Source organism: Camellia sinensis, chromosome 6, assembly GCF_055761805.1.
Source record: "Camellia sinensis isolate YWXY chromosome 6, ASM5576180v1, whole genome shotgun sequence".
In the NCBI taxonomy this organism is placed as follows: domain Eukaryota; kingdom Viridiplantae; phylum Streptophyta; class Magnoliopsida; order Ericales; family Theaceae; genus Camellia; species Camellia sinensis.
In genome coordinates this window covers 17697440-17717166 of record NC_138966.1, presented here as the reverse complement: position 1 = coordinate 17717166, position 19727 = coordinate 17697440, and the positions used below count along the sequence as shown (strand labels likewise).

Sequence of the window (19727 nt, the reverse complement as noted above, 5' to 3'; positions counted from 1 at the left end):
TGCAGAAAGGTCGGCTGCACGTGCGCCCCACACGTGCATTTATTTCAGAATCTCAACTTCACCCTCCCTTGTTTCCCGCACATGCGGCTGTGAGCCATGCACTTGCGGTGGTGCTTCCCGCACGTGCAACCATGAGCCTCGCATGTGCGGTCGCAGCCTCTGTTTTGAGCAATTTGAACTAAAGCAAAAATCCAACAAGGCAACCATATCACAAGTAGAAAAATAGGGAAATCAATTCAATAGTTTAACATAACATCCCCATAACATGAATCACAAGTTATAATACCACAATAAACATGAATTACAAGCTTAATTAGATCATAACCCTTTCTAGATTCACATACACAATTCAATTCTCTTATGTTTCTTGCTTTATTTGTCTAAGCAAACATATATTTAACCATCTAGTTACATAGGTAAGTTTCAACGTGCAAAACTCGAGAATAAGATGCAATTCTCCTCCATATAGCTCAAAATAATTCCAAAACAACCTAAAACAAGAAGTATTTTTCCAATTAACCATTTACCATACACTTGACTTTAATTATAAACCCTAGTTTTCATAAACGTAAAAGAAATTCCAACCCAAATCATGAAGAAAGGTTATTTCTAGTAGGTTATTCCTACCTTGAGTCCAAATCTCTACAACTCTTCTCAATTTCTTCAATCTTCTCCTTGTTGAAGTCTCTTCTCTTTCTCTCTAGCACTCTCTCATTCTCAAGAGATATCTCTTTTGTGATACAAAAAGTGACCAAATTAAGTATTGAAGAGGGTTATTTAAGAGTTGACCACAAATTAATTAATTTAATCGTTACGAATCAAATTTTTATAAAAATTCATATTATGATCTAAAAATGATGCCCTTCACAATTATAAGGTCAATTTCGGGTTATCGAGCTTCTAAGGTTCCCAATTACTAATCCAAGTGTCACAATTGTAATAGATTTTTCACACAATTGACAGATATAACTCCATAGCCATATAATTCACACAATTAAACTTAATTTTACATGGACTTTCATATTAAGCATATAATTACACACATAATTAGAGACTAAAAACATACTAGAAAGCATTTAAGACGGTGGCATTATTACACTCTCCCTCCCTTAAATAAGTTCGGTACCTCAAACTTGTGTTACCTTACAATAGGAATAATTCCGGATATTGGTGTTGCATCTCCTCTTCTTTTTCCTAAGTAGCTTATGTCCCATAATGTTCCTGCCATTCGACTTTTACCTTGGGGATTACCCGATTCCGTAGTTGTTCACTTGCCGATCCAAAATACAAATTAGTTTTTCTTCATAGGTTAATTTATCATCCAAAGTGATTTGGTGGTAATCTATGACACGAGACGGATTTGGGAACTAACCTCGCAACATAGATACATGAAATACATTATGCACTTGGCCCATACTTGGTGGAAGAGCAACTCAATGAGCTACTGAACCCACTTTTTCTAGAATTTGGAATGGACCAACATATCAGGGTGTTAACTTACCCTTTTTACCGAATCTTGGGTATCCCTTCATTGGAGTGACTTTCACAAAAACTTGATTACCCACATCAAATTCCAAATCTCTTCATCGGTGATCCGCATAACTCTTTTGTCTACTTTGAGCGGTTCTCAATCTTTCTCGAATGGTTTTAATCTTTTATGTTGTCAATTGTACAATTTCAGGCCCTAACAACAATCTATCTTCAACTTCGGCCCAACACACGGGGAAACGACATGGTCTTCTATATAAGGCTTCATAGGGTGCCATTCCAATGCTCAAATGGTAACTATTATTGTATGCAAACTTCGCCAATGGTAAATGAGTTTCCCAACTTCCCTGAAAGTCCGAAACACACATTCATAGCATATCTTCTAAGGTTTGTATTGTCCTCTCCGATTGACCATCGGTCTGGGGGTGAAAAGTTGTGCTAAACTTCTGTCCCCATAGCCGTCTGCAAACTTTGCCAAAATATGTACACAAATTCTGGATCCCTATCTGACACAATTGAAACTGGAACACCATGGAGCCTCACAACCTCATTCACATAAATCACATCAAGTTTATCCGCATTGTACTGAGTTTTCACGGGTAGAAAATGGGCGGATTTAGTTAACCGGTCTACAATGACCCATATAGAATTCATGCCTCGAGGAGTTCGTGTTAAACCTACAATGAAATCCATAGTCAAATGTTCCCACTTCCACTCCAGGATTGGAAGAGGTTGAAGCAAACCTGCCGGTCTCTGATGCTCTGCCTTTACTTGATGACATTGCAGACATCTCGAAACAAACTCCGTAATTTCTCTCTTCATACTCGGCCACCAAAAATTTTCCTTTAAATCTCGATACATCTTGGTACTCCCAGGATGTATTGAAAATCTCGAGACAGGTGCTTCTTCCATCAAGTTCTTTTTAATTCCTGGTACATTGGGAACACATAATCTTCCTTGAAATTTGAGCACCGAATTTGCAGGATTGAATACGGGTCTTGGTTTTGTCTCCATCTCATCATTGATCTTCCTTAAAAGTTCATCTTCCATCTGTCGTTGTTTGATTTCTTCGATTAATGTTGGTTGGGCTGATGTTGTTGCTACCATAGCACCCCGTTCATGCGTCACAATGTTTACATTCATTCTTTCTAATTCAAGTGATAATTTCTTCCATATCATAAGTAAACTTGCCAAGTTTTCCACACCTTTTCTACTAAGAGCGTCGGCAACCGTATTGGCTTTACCGGGATGGTAATGAATCTGCAAATCATAGTCCTTAACAAGTTCCAACCATCGTCGTTGTCTAATATTCAACTCCTTTTGAGTAAAGAAGTACTTGAGGCTTTTATGATTGGTGAAGACTTCACATGTAGTGTCATACAAATAGTGTCGCCATATTTTTAAAGCAAAGACCACCGTTGCTAGCTCAAGATCATGTGTGGGGTAGTTCTTTTCACGGGGTTTAAGTTGACGAGAGGCATAGGCAATGACTCTCCCATTTTGCATAAGTACACAGCCTAGCCCTTTATAAGAAGCATCACTATAGATCACAAATCCTTCAGTGCCAGATGGTAAGGCAAGAACCAGTGCTGTAGTTAACTTTGTTTTCAACTCCTGGAAGGCAGATTCCCGCTGTTCTGACCATTCAAATAAAACACCCTTCTGGGTCAATTGGGTAAGTGGTATGGCAATTTTGGAAAAGTCTCTAACAAACCTTTGGTAGTACTCGGCTAATCCCAAGAAACTGTGCACCTCGGTCACATTAGTAGGAGTTGGCCAATTCATGATTGCATCAATCTTGTGTGGATCAACAGAAACACCCTCCTTCGTTATCACATGTCCCAAGAATCCCACCTCATGTAGCCAAAACTCACATTTCTTCAAGTTAGAATACAATTTCTTGTCTTGAAGTGTCTGAAGAATTAATCGGAGATGATTTTCATGAACTCCTGCATCTTTCGAATAGATGAGGATATCGTTGATAAACACTACAACAAATTCATCCAAATAAGGTTTAAAGACACGATTCATTAAATCCATAAATGCTGACGGTGCATTGGTGACTCCAAAGAGCATAACCAAGAACTCATAATGACCGTATCGGGTTCGAAAAGTAGTCTTTTCAACATCTTCAGCTTTAGCTTTCAGTTGGTGATACCCAGACTGTAAATCAATTTTCGAAAAGACTTGTGCCCCTTGTAACTGGTCAAACAAATCATCAATCCTAGGCAACGGGTACTTATTCTTGATGGTGACTCTATTAAGCTCCCTGTAATCCACACACAATCGAAAGGTTCCATCTTTCTTTTTCACGAAAAGGACCGGTGCACCCCAAGGAGAAGTGCTCGGGCGTATGAACCCCTTATGAAGTAAATCCCGCAACTGGACCTTCAACTCTTTCATCTCAACTAGTGACATCCTATAAGGGGTTTTAGAAATGGTTAAGTTCCTGGCACCACTTCAATTGTAAATTCAATTTCACGATCCACTAACTCTCTTGGTAACTCTTCTGGGAAAACATTCGAAAATTCGCAGACAATTGGAATCATGTCAATACACTCATTCACTGATTTCCCCTTCAAGACACTGCATAAATATCCCTTACACCCTTTTTGTAATAATTTGCATCCTTTCATTGCGGAAATTAAGTAAGGTGGAGAAACCACTCCATGCCCCTTGAAGGTAAACTCTGGCTGTCCCGGAGGGTGAAAAATGATTTGCTTTGTCATACAAACAATAGTCGCATGGTACTCGCTTAACCAGTCCATTCCCAAAACGATATCAAAGTAAGTCATGTCAAGAGATAATAAGTTGGCATATACCCGGAGATCCCCAATTAAGAGTTCATAGGCAAAATAAATAGATGTACAGACCATAGAACCCCCCAACGGTGAAGATACACACAACACATAAGGTAGTAGTTCCACAGGACTATTTAAATTTTTGACAAATGTTTTTGACACAAAGGAGTGGGTAAAACCTGAATCAAACAACACATGAGCAGAGTGACCGTGAATAGTAAATGTACCTGACACCACCGCTTCAGCATTTTGCATGTCGCCCGGAACCAACGCAAACACTCTTCCTTGCCTAGCGGTGGCTTTAACATTGGTGGATTTTGCAGCTGGCTTTATGCTTGGAGTTGGTGTTGAGCCTGCTGAACTCGTAGTAGTTTTATTCCCATTTTGCCACAATTAAAACACGCCCCAGTCACCTGATAACAAGTCCCACGATGTCTCTTTCCACAATCCGGACAAGTAGGTGCCGAGTCTCGAGTAGGGGTGGAAGCACTAGAGGTTCCCAAATTCAGCTTCTTATTTGGTGGAGTCGTTGGTCCCTTTGGTACTTGAGTATTCTATCTCTTCCCCTTCCACTTAGAAAATCTGACCCTAAGCAGCAATATTCTCCTTTGCCATGACCGCTCTCTCTAATACATCAACATATGTAGGTAACTTCAACACATTGATTCGATCAAGAATAGCATGTCGTAATCCTCCTTCAAATTTCCTTGCGTTCTTGTAATCCGTGTCCACCATATGAGGAGCAAACATGGCTAGTTCTGCGAATTGGGCTTCATACTCCACAACCGTCTTGTTCCCTTGTCTTAGAGTCTCAAACTCAGTCACCTTCTTATCTCGCATACACTGCGGAAAATATTTGTCATAAAAGAGTTCCAAAAATTGGGCCCAAGTTAACCCTTGATATTCAATTCTTGTAAGCATCCACCACCTACGTGCTTCATCATCGAGAGTGTAAGCGGACAATTGTACCTTCTGAGCTTCAGTGCATGGAAACACCTCAAATAACTTTTCTACACCCAACACTCACGCCTCTGCTTTCATCGGATCAATTCCCCCTTTAAAAAAAGGTGGCTTCATCTTCTTAACTTCTTTCGTAGGAGTGACGGTTCGATGAGGATGGTGCTGCTGTTGTTGTTGAAACAATTGCTTTTTTAAAAAAAGGAAGCAATTGTTAATTTAATATGACACCCATTGAGCAGTGCTTGCATACCAGATCACAAACATTCGTCATATAATCCAACACAATAACATAGCCTATACGCAAGTGACAATTATATACATACATAGATAATTCCAACCCCATATCTGGGGGTATAATCAAAACATTCAAGGGTGGAAGTTATACAAGTTTATCGACATTTGACAATAGTGTTAATGACCCCAACGTTATGAGCCAAGAAAGGAACTCTACAAAAATAAATAAGCTTCGTTTATTTGATTGGACCCAGCGGGGTTGACAAAAAAGCTGCTAGAGCTGGACTAGGACTAATCTTCGAGCTAATTACCTACATAGATATACATAACACGTAGTGAGCGGGGCTCAATGAATAATAGCATGTAGGCAATTGTAGACACCCCATTTTTGACCGTCCTCAAGACTTAGACGTCATCATTTGAACACTCAATGATCATCCATGCTCGTGTTCGTTTTAAATTCCCGAAGGTCTCGGCTGCGCGCCTTACCTTAAGATCTCTCAACTTGTCTGTTTTGTGCTTGGTTATGGACCAAGGACTTGTGGTTTTGCTTCTGAGGGAAGAGGGTGTCTTGTTGGGCATCCCTACAACCCATCGGCTAAGGCCTTGTGCCATCGGTTATGTTTTCTTGTTGTCGGCCACAAGTGATGGCCGATCGGCACTCTTTTTGGCCGATCGACACTCTTTTTGGTCGATCGGCCATATCTTTTGGCCGAGACCTTTCCACCTGCTTTTGTAGATATTTTTGTGCCAGCTGTAATAGCTGGTGAGCACAGATTTCATCCTCCATACACGTGTATAGAGGGATTGATTCATGTCCTTAGCTTGTTCAACAAGCTTAGAAATTGAATTTCTATAAGAAGGGAGACCCCTCTCCCTTTCTAGAGGTTCTAAAAAATTGAGATAGAAGTTATATATCACTTTCTCTATATATATTTTCTCTCTCTCTCTCTCTCTCTCTCTCTCTTTCTCTATTTACCCTTGTTTGTGCTCAAAAGTGTAATTTCTTCACACTTTTTGCACTAAAGCACCTACTAGAACACCATACTATTGTTGCTGAGGTACTTGAGGGTTTTGTTTGAACTCTAAGTTTGGTTTTTAGCCCAGAAAGTTGCTGGAGTTACCTCTTTGAAGTGTTTCTACAAGGGTGAGTCACTAACCTCCTTTTAAGCTTTGTGATCATTTCTTACTTAGCCTTATTTGCATGCTTATTTTGGCTTAACTCTTAACTATGAAAAACTTCATTTTCATGTGTTTGAAATGATTGTTTAACGTCTTGTTGGTGTTGGGGGTGTTCTACCCCCTTGAGTGCCTTGTTTTGCCTTGTTTTGGGCCCCCCCTTTAGGCTTTTGTTTCTGTCTTTGCATGACCTTTTCTACCACTAAATTCTAGAGGAATTTAGTGGTGGAAAGAGTGTTTTGAGGCCTTAAATAGGAGACGGTCATCCCCTCTCCTTGTGTCTTATATGGTTGTATTGAAGGCTCATAAAAGTAACATGTTTGTCAAGCTTGTTTTGGCTCTATCTTAGCATGTATTAGACCTTATTTCAGCATGATATACCTCTGTCTAAGGTTGGTTTGATAGCCTCTTGCATGCACCATGCACTTGTAGAGTAATCCTCTCTATTGCCTTAACATGTATCATGCCTTGGATCATCATTCTAGCATGATTTTGGCTGAACTCTAAGAAGCTTTTAGCCTTGTTTTACCATGCTTAAGCTCTGATTTGTGTTGTTTTGGTCATACATGCATTGCTTTGTATAGCCATGGTTCAATCTAGCTCACTAGTTTTGTGTGTTGAGTCCATTAGCATGCGTTGCTTGGACTATTTTCATGATTTGGCATCATTTGAAATGTGATTTCAGCACATGTAGTGTGATCATGCACTTGCATTTGTCACTCTTTCAATGCTTTAAAGACTTGGTTCTTTATGCCTTAAGAATGAGCCGTTGCGTATGCCATTTTGTCTAAGCTTGTAAGCTTCCATATCAATGTGTATTTGGTCTCATTTTGCCATGATATGACTCTGATTTTTGTTGTTGAAGTCACCTCATGCTTGGTTTTGACAGGTGTAGTGTAATACTCCTTATTAGCCTTGAGAGTTCATGCCTCATGTCCTTCATGCTAACATGTTTAAGCCTTGGTTCATGCATGTTTTAGTCTCAGTTTGGCATGCTCTAGGACTATTTCGGGTTGCATTGGCCATATGCTTCATGTATTGTATAGCTATAGTGCAAGTGCCTATGCTAATTTCGAGCTTTGAGCCTTCTAGCATGCCATGCTTTTGTCGTTTGAATGATTTGGCATCATTTCATACCTGATTTCAGAGCACTTAGTGTTGTCACACTTCCATGTTTGTCACTCCTTGCTCATGCTTGAGAGTCGTCTTCTTATGCCTTAATTCTGGAGCTAATTGGCATGCATGTTTGTATATGCTTTCGTACTTCATTTTCATAGCATTTTCGCCACTGTTTTGGACCCTCTTAGGTCTGTTCATATGCGGTTTAAGTCCACTAAGTGTTGCATTACATGGTCCTTGCCATTGCATTGTTGTTTGCATATTGTTGCATGACATTATTATTCGCATGTTGTTGCATGTTATGATGTTTAGCATGTTGATTAGATAGCATGTTGTTGCATGCTTGAGTTACATTGCATGGTGCTTGCATGCTCATGTTGCATTACATTGTTTTCATGCCAGTAGCTTTGTTAAGTTATGCATGCATTGCTTTGTGTTTGGTTTCGGTGTTAAGCCAAACACGAGAAATGAGGGACGTTTCATACTTGAAGTGATGAAACGTGCCTCAATTCTCGGTCGCCGACCCTCTTGATCATGCATGATAGAGGTTAAGGCATTTATGTGTTTTTGTGCATTCATTTGGCATTAATTTGTGCAACTCGGCCTCTTTGGCCATCATGCATCGAAATGCGTGATTGATGGCTCGAGAGCCGAGCACTATACACCTTTGAACCTTAGACATGATAAGGGGTGTAGTTGCACACACATTTTCTTGCAAATACATTGCCATGCCTCTATTTGTGCTCTGTTGCAGCAAAAAGGAGAGTTTGTAGGAACAGATGGCCGATTGGCTATCTAGTGTGCCGATCGGCTATCAATAATTGGCCGATAGCCTCAAAATTGGTCGATGACCTTTATCCTTTGGTCGATGGCCATACCTCTTGGCCGATGACCTCTCAGCATGTCCATGAGGTGAATCAAAAGTGTTTTGGAGATTGGCACAATTTTCAGAAGTCTAAAACAATGCAAACAGAGGCAACATAAGGCATGGTAATGGATTTCTGAGCGAGGCGATCGAGCATACATCTTCAAACTCTTAGAACTGAGCCGAGGCTTTGTAATTTGTAATTAGCTTTACTTGATTAATTAGCTTTTGAATTTGTAATTAAACTAGCTAATTTGTTAATTAGGTAACGTGTTGTAATAATTAGCTTAGTGTTAGCTAGTTATTCAATTTGATTATGTAATAATTAGTCTAATTAGGTTATTAGATTAGTTAGACTAGCTTTATTTTTTTTCGGACCCTCCGTCGAGAGGGCGAATTTTGTAATAAGTGTGCGTGAGTGTGTGAATGTCTTCCAACCCCATGTCTTTCTCCCTTTTACTTAATCGCTTACGATGGTTAGTTCTAGGTCATATTTTGATTAGCATCCTTATGCTTGCATGTTTGCATTCATCCATTTGTCTTGCATGCACCGGGCTCGGCGCATCATACAAATTGCATTGTATTTCAATACATTTACTTGAATACGTCTTCAACATTGCATTTCATATGCCATCTTAGAATAGCCGAGCCTATTTTTAGTTACATTTTGCATGTGTTGTATTAGCCATTTTTTTTAAACATAAACTAGGATCATGCATGATTTCTAACTAGTTGTTGTTTTGGCTCAGAGTACACTGTAAGTGTTTATGTTTTAGCATCTTGCATTTGTGTAAGTGTTGCCATGTTTAGCATGCTTGCCATGAGGCTAACTGCTTAAGTGATTAACTACATGAATGCCAGTGGATGAAGGTTGGATTGCTTGAATTGGAACAATTCATCGAAATGCGAGTTTTAAGGCCACTTTACGAAGTGGCAAAATCTTGTTTTCTAAGCCCACTTGAGGGTGGGAAAATCCACATCTTAGCCTACTTGCGAGTAGCACCTTCAAACCATTTTCAAACAAACAAACATGAAGTGTTTTGTTCTAATTTAGGTGATCTAGTCTATACTTGTACGCTGTGCACATCACATAGTAATTCTAGGTTAATAACCGGAATAAGAACACATGTGTTTTCAAAAACAAAATATCATGTTAGTAAAGGCCGATCTTTGGTCGGGCGAGCGGGGGTGCTCATTGCATGACCTTCCCCTCTCGTACCCAAGTTCCCGAGCCGAGACAACTTTGGTGATGACAGACATGCGGCCTTAGGCACGAGCCAGGGTTTCCTAAATTTTTCCAAAATAAAATATTTAGGTGGCGACTCTGTATCTGGAAAAGCAGTCCATGTTTGGCACTTCTTTATTAAAATCAGTTTTTCAAAATGATTTGTCGAATTTGGACTCTTTGGTGATTTATCAATCTTGCATTACACATTACAAGATTAAATTCAGAACCGTGACATTGAGTCCGAACTGTAGTAGCTAATGAATAAAACGATTTCGCGCCTTCGCGCGCGGAGCCGTTGTGTTAGGGCGGTCTACAGTTTCTGGCGACTCTGCTGGGGACTTAGAGAACTTGACTCGAACTCATGATATCTTGTTTTGACTACAGTTATGTGTCTCTTTGCATTGCATTTGCATTGGTGCGCCAAGGACACCGTGTTTGTGGTATGCTGTTCCTGAACGGTTTACCGGAGGCCCCCTTTGAGAAGCGTGGCATAAGGCTGACTGGTTATGGGCTCTGCGACGACGGGAACACAAACCTCAGTTTTTACCGGGGCACCCTTTTTGACATTCGACCTAGTGCATATCAGAATCTATAGTGACCATTCCAAGCTCGGACAGGTTGCTCACCCAATTGTAGGTTGTTTGAAACCGCTGTGTGCGTTGTGAAACCCTAGCCCCTGACAAGATAGGATAGGGAAACCCTATCCCCTCCGTAGGGGTGTTTTGGCTCTTACTTGCTTGATTATGTACTTTTAGAGTGTGCCTCTACAGGAATGCATGTATCAGTTTGCAAGTCTAGGTATCAGGCCTGCGGGCATCAGTATTTGGGGAATCAGTTTTGCTTGAGGGTATCAGATCTGGCGCAGTGATTTGGAAACAGTGATCAGTGGTTGAGAACAGTTATTTCAGCTTACAAATGTCAACTGTGTGTTTTCTTTATTTAAGCCATTATATTGTCCGTTTTTCTGGTTATTTGTTTCCTTATTATGCTTTATTTATCTTTTTGCAAGGTAGTTTAGCACCATTGCATCCGACCAGGCAGATATTCCCTGAGCACTCTGGGTTAGAGGTCAAAGACTTAATCGATCCATGGATCTGATAGACGAATAAGCGGTGTTCCTTTCTTTACCCCCGGTTGCTAGACGGAGGTCAGCTAGGCGCAGTGTATCGATACAGCGGTTGCCAGATCAGTGCTCCATGAGTAGTCGGGCTGAGACTTCAGTTTCTACTGCAGGAACAGATATACCGGTTGTTCAGATAGATCAACACCTAATGGCAGGCATGGAGGATATGATGCGTCAAACCCAGGAGACTATGCAAGCCATGCAGCAGGATGCTGCCCTCCAGGCAAAGTTTGCCGCACGCCAGGCCGAGGTTATGGCTCAACAAGCAGAGCTGATTGCTAGACTTCAGCAACAGCAATAACCACAGCAAGCCGGAGCATCTGCTTCACACCCAGCTCCTCCCCCACCAAGAGTTCCAATACTCGGGGAGACCGCACACATCCAGGAAAATAGAGACGTTCTAACAGGGCCAGCTCCGCCCCCAATCCTACCCTAGCTATCCAAAGCGCCGACCAATATAGTGGACACACTGTTTGAGTTCGAGGTGGATCCCACAGCGCTAAAAGTGAGCAAGCTAGAAAAGATGTTCAAGAAGTCTCAAGGCGTGAAATCCATTCCGGATATAGTGGATGGGTACATTGACTTGGCCGTGACTCTGCCGGACCGGTTTAAAATGCCGCACATAGACCGTTTCGACAGGTTTGGGGATCCTATGGTGCATTTGTGACTGTTCTCGGATATACTAAGGCCGATGGGCCTCTCTAGATTGCAGAAGCTTTCCCTGTTTAGCCGGACCCTGTCGGGTGCAGCGACTATTTGGTATGCAAAACTGGAGGACTCTGTTAAAAGGAGCTGGGAGGAGATGGCTGAGGCCATTGTAGCTCAATACTCCTACAATACGCAGATCAAGGTCACAACTCATGATCTTGAGACAACTAGGCAAGAGCCAAAGGAGAGCTTCTCCGATTTTGTGACCCGCTGGAGGGCTAAGGCCTCAATGATGACCATCAGGCCGACCGACAAGGACCAAATATGGATGGTTGTGCGCAACCTCCAGCCCAAGCTCATGCAGAAGATGATCATCCTCTCCCTTCCCACCTTTGTAGATCTACATGAGATCGGGGTGCAGATCGACGACGCCATGAAACAGGGCCATATTGATCATGAGAGAGAGTAACCCAAGAGGGCATTCAACCGCAGTACGAATGTAGGCACAAGCAGTGCTGCAGCTGCCAGGACTTCAGACGTGGGCATGGTCACCACCACCACCCCAAGAACCCTTACAGCTACACTATTCACCGGTGCATCCGGAAGTAGCTCACAAATAACCAAGTTTCCACCCCGAGGCCAGAGAACCTTTACCCTGCTGTATATGTCTCTGTCCAAAGCTCTGGGGGTTCTGATCAGGAAAGGGCACTTGAAGCCCCTGGAGCCATGGCCATTGCTAGAAAAATTTCTTCCCTCCCATAACCCGGCGAAGTACTGCACCTATCACCAACAGCATGGTCACGACACTGACCAGTGCTTCAGATTGCGTCGCAAAATCCAGGATCTCATTGACAATAGGGTGATTGCACCCCCAGAAAAACCAAATGTTACAACCAACCCTCTCCCACCACATAACCAAGCTCCACCTCACAAACGCATCAACCTGATCCAAACTGGGGTTGTGTCATACAACCCTAGCATATATATCACCCCTTCCCATCTACCCAAGCTGGAGGTGTTCATTCCTGACAGCATTGACTTGTGTATGTTGGACATCTCCCAAACCAAACCCAAAATGATGGGGGTGACTATCGAAGATAGAATTGGGTCGATTGTAGAGGCAGATGGGAATGATGATACAAAGCCTGAGGGGTCTGCGCGCTTCATGTACAACCCGAGGGGTTACATCACATCAGCAGGCCAGGCTAGGTCAAATGTGGAATTGCCAGTATGGGCAGAGATTTGTGTGGTTCGAGAGGATGGACCTAATCAGGGGCTGGATGACCTTGCAGAATTGGAGGAGGATATCGCAAGTCTGCAATTCTACAATGAACAGGATCCAGGGGACGTGACTGTCAACTGGTTTGGTCTGGAAGGGTCAGCAGAAGCTACTTGGTGGCTCAACGACGAGCCGGATGTTGTTGAGGCACCTCAGCCAGAGCAGGGACAACTAGGAGCTGGGATGTCAACAGTGGCTGGAAGGTCGGGAATCAGGATGCACCGCCGGAGAGCACCGGTGTTAAGAATTTTGCTCAGAATACGAGCAGTTTGAGTACGGAAGATACTGAACAGCAGGCTGCATTGAAGCAGTTTGAGCGAGAAATGATTAAAGATTCTGAAAGGGCCAGAAAGGCCAAAAGCCCCTGCAGGGACAGAACGTGCTGTGTGCACAAGAACATAACGTGCTGTGTGCACAAGAACGGAACATGCTGTGAGCACAGGAACAGGAGGTGCTGTGGGCACAAGAATAGTTGTAACAGAGCCGGACAGGTGTATGTCGGCTGCCGATGACATGTGGTGCGAAGACGACGACTTATGTCTTGCCCACACAGATGAAGATTGGGGAAACAATCAGTCAGATGATACCTGGTATGTTGACGAGGTTGACCACATGAGTAGGAGTGGGCGGTATTTCAAGCCCCCGCACTTGGATCAACCAGAGGCGTCCAGAAAGGACAAACAGGTAAAGAGGCAGAAAGATCAGTTGCTCGAAAAGAAGGCTGTGTTGAAACAACTAAAGAAAATCCAAGCAGACATCTCCATCTAGGGACTGCTCATGGCCTCAAGAGTTCATAGGCAGGCTGTCCTTTCTACTATAGACAAGGCCAAACATTCAATTGAGACCACACCTGACCAGTTGGTAGGTGTAGACACCCCATTTTTGACCGTCCTCAAGACTTGGACGTCACCGTTTGAACACACGGTGATCTTCCATGTTTGTGTTCGTTTGGAGTTCCCGGAGGCCTCGGCTCGCGTGCCTTGCCTCAGGATCTCCGAACTCGACCGTTTAGTGTTTGGTTTTGCACCAAACACTTGCATCTTGCCCTTGAGAGGCAGGGTGGGGCTTGTAGACCATCCCCACCCACCACCGGCATTGGCTAGAGGCCACCGGCTGGTTTTTGCTGCCACCGGCAATATAGTTTGCCGACCAGCACTCTTTGTTGCCGGTCAGCACTCTTTGTTGCCGACCGGCACTCTTTTTGGCCAAGATGGCATTTTTGGCCGGCCGATTGCTGTTCATCTGCTTTTGCAGATATTTTTAGACAGCTGTCTTGCTTTTGCTCCCCTCCATACACGTGTTTGGAGGGATCTCCCTCTTGCAAAGCTTGTCTTGTAAGCTTTACAAGAGGGATAGATAGAGGCTATCTCTTGGGGGCTAAAGAGAGAGACTTTGAGACATTTTAGAGAGAAAAAACACAGAGAGAAGCTCTGGTTCTAGGGTTTGAGTTAGATACATTCTCTATCTCTCTTTCCCTCTCATTTTGTGCACTAGGTGTTTTGTGTCTTACTATTGCACACAAACACCTAGTGTTTCACCTTCCTCTTGGAGCTGAGGTTCTAAAGGGTTTGTTTTGAAGTTTTTGGTGTTAGATTCAAGCTAAAGGAGGCCATTGGAGCACCATTTGTAAAGGGGTCATCAAGGGTGAGAATCTAGTCCCATTTTCCCCCTTTTTTGCATTGATTTTATACCCATCATAGAGCTGTTTTTGTGCTTATTGTATAACATAAAAAAGTTCTGTTTTTAGACCCTCTTTGTTGTTTATTAAGAGTGTTTTGTTGTTTAAGGGTTGTTGACCACCCTTAGGCCTTAAAAGGCCTCATTTTGAGCCATTTTGTGCTAGCTCCGGGATTTTGGTGTTGAGGTCTCTTCACCACTGAAATCTTGAGGGATTTCAGTGGTGAAGATGATGCCTTGAAGTCCCAAGAAGGAGAGGGCCACCCCCTCTCCTTGTTGTCCTTGAAAATGGCATGTTTTGGCCTCTTAAGGAAGCCTATGCTTGAGTGTGTGTTGAGCATGTTTGGTTTGTTTTTCATGCTTATATATCCATGATATAACATGATTTTAAGTTGGTTTTGGAACTCCATGCATGCTTAGCATAGTTGCCATGTAATGCCTTATTTATGCCTTAACATGTTTTAGGTTGTTAGCCTTTGTTGGAGCATGTTTTAGGCTTAGTCTTGTGAAGATTATGTGCTTATTTTGCCATGTTTTAGGTCTGTCCATAAGTGTTTGGGTCGATTTTGGCATGCTTGATATAGCTCCTTTGTATTTGGGCTTATTGGCCTTGAGTATGTGCATGTGTAGCATGCCATCCTTGCATTGTTTTGGTGATTTGGGATCACCCTACATGCCATTTCAGTCCCATTTCCATGCTTGTTGGATTGCCTTGCATGTCTCTTTAATGCCTCATAAGCTTGTGTAGCAATGCTCCATGTTTTGGTGCTTATTCATGCTTTTGTTTTGAGTCATTTGAATGCCATTTAAATGATTCTTGAGGTTTGTTTTAGCATGATTTTCAGAGCTTATGTTGCATGCTTTTAGTCCATGAATGTCTCTTTCAAGTGTGCTTGAATGTTGCTTGCTTTGTGCCTAAGTGTTGGGTCTTAACATGTGTGTGTGTGCATGTGTGCTTAGCATCCATTTTAGGCATTAATGGCCACTGTTTTAGGCCTTATTAGAGCTGCCTAATTCATGTATAAGCCCATCTTGCCATCCATTTGCATTGCCATATGTATGTTTGTATGCTTGCATAAGTGCCTTGCCATGCCATGTTGCATTCTTAGCTTGTATGCCTAGGTTGCATTGCATCTTGCATGCATGCCTTGTTCCTTGAAATGGTGATAGGAATTGGGCCTAATTTGTTTGATTGGTTTGCATGCATTTGAAATCAAAGTTGCATACTTGTTTCTTTGGGCCATCATGCATGGAAATGCGTGATTGGTGGTCCGAGAACCGAGGCACATGTCCCGTTGAGTCATTACAATGATAAGAGACATGGTTGGTGCATACATGCCTTGAATTGTGCTGCCATGCCTTGTTTTGCCCTCTGTTGCTGTGAGTTGCAGGTCCTGCAGACTTTCTTTGCCGACCGGCAGTGTAAGGTGCCGGCCGGCAACCTTTTCTCTGCCGACAGCTTCAATTTTGTGCCGATGGACACATACCAGTGCCGGTGATGATCCCACTCAGCCGGTGGTACTCCCCAGTGCCCAGGGATGTAACCCTGAGGTTTTGACAGCCTCCAGAAAAGTGAAGGAAGGAAAACAGAGGCAGCTTGTGCATGGCGGCGGGCTTCTCGAGGCGTTTTACTGTTTTTCTTAGTCTATTTAATTTGTTAATTAAATTAGGCAATTTGTAATATTAATTAGCTTGCGTAGTTAATTAATTTGTAATATTTATTCGGTCCCTCCGAGCGAGGGCAAATCTGTAATAAGTGTGCGTGGGTGGTGAGTATGTCTTCCAACCTCACTTCTTTCTTCCCTTTTACTTACCCGCTTTGATGGTTAGTATTAGGACACGTTTAAATTAGCATATCTTATGCTATGCATGCGTGCATCCATGCATTTGTATTACATGCATTGAGCTCGGTACATCATGCTAACTGCATATGTATGTCAAATTCCAAACTGAATATGTGAAAGTTGTGCATTTCTCACATACCATGTTTAGGATAGCCGAGCCTATTCTAGCAACACTTTGTATGCGATGCATTAGGCACTTAACATGGACTTGGATCATGCATGTTTGCTAACAAGTTTTTTGTTTTGGCACGGCGTACGATGTAAGTGTTTCCGCTTTAGCATATCACATGAGTGTGAATGTTGCCATGTCAGCACGCTTAACATGTGGCTAGATGCTTATGTGTTATAAACTGCTTGAATGCCTGTGGGTGAAGGTTGGATTATTTGAGTTGGAAGAACTCATTGAAATCCGTGTTTTAGCCTACTTGCGAGTAGCAAATTCCAAAGCATTTTCAAAATGAACGGATATGCAATGTTTCTTTCCAAATTAGGCAATCTAGTCTATACTTGTTTGCTGCGCGCATAACATAGTAATTCTAGGCTAATAATTGGTTTAAGAACACATAGCGTTTTCAAAATTGGATATCACGGTTAGTAGAGGCCGGTCTTCGGACCGGGCGAAAGGGGGTGCTCATAGCTGACCTTCCCCGATCGTACCCAAGCTCCCGAACCGAGACAACTCCGGTGATGACGGACATGTGGCCTTCGGCACTGAGTCAGGGTTTCCTAAATTTCCCCATTTAAAAAATATTTAGGTGGCGACTCTGTATCTGGCAAAGCAGTCCATGTTTGGCACTACTTTTTTCAAAAATCTGTTTCTCAAAACGATTTGCCAGATTTGGACTCTTTGGTTCAAATTTAGAACCGTGACACAAATCGAGTCCGAACTGTAGCATGAGGCCCACGCGGGCGCTGTTACAGTAGGGTTAGTTTTTCCGGGAGGAGCTTCCCTGACATTGACCTTCGCCGACAAGGAGCTGCCACCTGAGGGCTCGAATCACAACAAACCACTCTACATCTCTATGGAGTGTAAAGACAAATGGATACCGGTGGTTCTTGTCAACACGGGATCTGCCACTAACGTGTGCCCGTGAAGGATGACATATGCAATCGGGTTGAAGACCGCGGATTTTATGCCAACTACCCAGGTGATAAGGGCCTATGATAATACCAGCAGAGAGGTGATGGGGATCGTGAAGATTCGGACTCAGGTTGGCCCAGGACAACACGATATTGACTTTCATGTCTTGGACGTTCCCGCGACCTTCAATCTACTCCTAGGGCGGCCGTGGCTGCACTAGGTGAAGGCGGTCTCTTCCACCCGGCATCAAATACTGATGTACCCCCACGGGAAGGGGGTGGCAATTGTCTTTGGGAATTCTTCAATCCATTCACCGCTAGAGGTTTCTACACCAATTCTGGATATTGAGCACGGCGCGGAGGATGTGTTCCTGTCAGGATTCACCCTAGCCGAGGCTCGGGTTGTTCAAAATATCTTAGCTGTTGATGAGGGGTTATATGTCAGTGCGCAGTCTGTGTACCTCACGAACAAGCTCCAACACATCCCTGGGATGGGACTAGGGAAAACTAGCCGGGAGGGCATTACAGTATCAGTCGAAGTGCTGCACAACCCGCATACTTTTGGCTTAGGTTATCTGCCTACCAAAGAGGACTGGGTAAGGAAAGGCAAAGAGATGGCCAGAAGATCCAGAGCCAAGCATGTCGGCAAGCCTTCTGAGTTGATGCACCAGCCTATTCAAGGCACCCTAAACGGACCCTTTGTCCGGGAGGGGGAAAACTTCCCGTTCTGCGGCTTCCCAAAGCCATGGCTAAATGCCGAGAGGCGGCGTTTGCCGGGATTTGAGATTTTCTTCGACTTGCAGTTGTTCGGGGATGATGTTGCCAAAGAGCAGACAGACCCACTAGCTGAGGCTGAGCAGTGTAAGGAAGAGGATTCCGAGAGCACCGAGATTGAAATGGGGGTAGCACTGGCTTGTCTACTCTCAGATCCTCCGATCGTACGAGAGTGCTTGGGGAATAACTCAGTTTCCATGATTGGGAATGAAGCGGCTGTGAGCCCATCTTCGAACATTCTGGATGCGTCCATCGCACCCTCCCTCATCTGGCAGTACAAGGAGGGATTTTTATTGAGCGGCACTGGGTCAGGTAGTGAGTCGGAATCTAATTCCACTGAGTTTGTGGAGTCGGAATCAGGTACCAGCTCGTCTGAGTCTGTGTCCGGTATTCTTGGGGGTGACAACCTGGATGCCACAGTCCTGTCTAGGTCGTATTTTTCTTTTTCCTTTGAGTCTGTTGTAACAGAGGAATCAGGCGATTTGGAAGTGATTAATGAGAATTGTGCGGCTGTGGCCTTCGACTACTTTTCTGTGCCTTTGATTTATTGCATTAATCAAGAATTTCAAAATTTCGATGAAAATGACAAGGAAGAAATTCCTTCGGTTTTGAAATATTTGCTTTATCAAGAGCAGGAGAGGTTTGTAAAATCGCTGGTTGATGAAATGACCACAATTAATGTGGGTATTGAGAAGGACCCGCGGGTGGTCTAGATCGGGTCCATGTTGACTTCAGAGGAATGCGAGCGCTTAGTCACTTTATTAAAAGATTTCCAAGATGTTTTCGCGTGGTCCTACGAAGACATGCCTGGAATCGATCCTGAGATTGTACAGTATCGGATCCCTTTTGACCCAGAGGCCCGACCTGTTAGCAGAAGCTCCGAAGGATCCGTTCGGACTAGGCTCTCAAGATCAAAAAAGTGGTCACCAAGCAAATTGACGCAGGCTTCCTGCTGGTATCTGAATACCCAACTTGGTTAGCCAATATAGTTCCGGTGCCGAAGAAGGACGACAGAATTCGGGTATGTGTGGACTTCAGGGATTTGAACAAAGCCAGTCCGAAGGACGACTTTCCTCTGCCGCATATCGATGAATTAGTGGACTTCACTACTGGGCATGCGTTGCTCTCATTCATGGATGGGTTTTCTGGCTACAATCAGATTTTGATGGCACCCGAAGACCGGGAGAAGACTGCTTTCACCGCCCCGTGGGGGACCTATTGTCATTGGGTTATGCCGTTTGGGCTGAAGAATGCCGGAGCTACATATCAACGGGCTGCGACCACGATATTGCACGATATGATCCATAAAGAGGTTGAGGTGTACGTGGACGACATGATTGTCAAGTCCAAGGAAAGAGAGGGCCACTACATCGCCTTGCAAAATTTTTTTTAACGGATTAGAGAGTTTCGGTTGCGGTTGAATCCTCA

At 43.4% G+C, this 19727-nt stretch overlaps 1 protein-coding gene across 1 annotated transcript; it reads right to left on the bottom strand.

Annotated features, from left to right (window-relative positions):
- Positions 1-3929: 3929 nt before the first annotated feature.
- Positions 3930-4544, bottom strand: LOC145793194 (uncharacterized). Its single transcript, XM_082875949.1, has one exon. It carries the CDS (start codon positions 4542-4544, stop codon positions 3930-3932), a length of 615 nt encoding a protein of 204 aa, XP_082732075.1.
- Positions 4545-19727: the final 15183 nt, after the last annotated feature.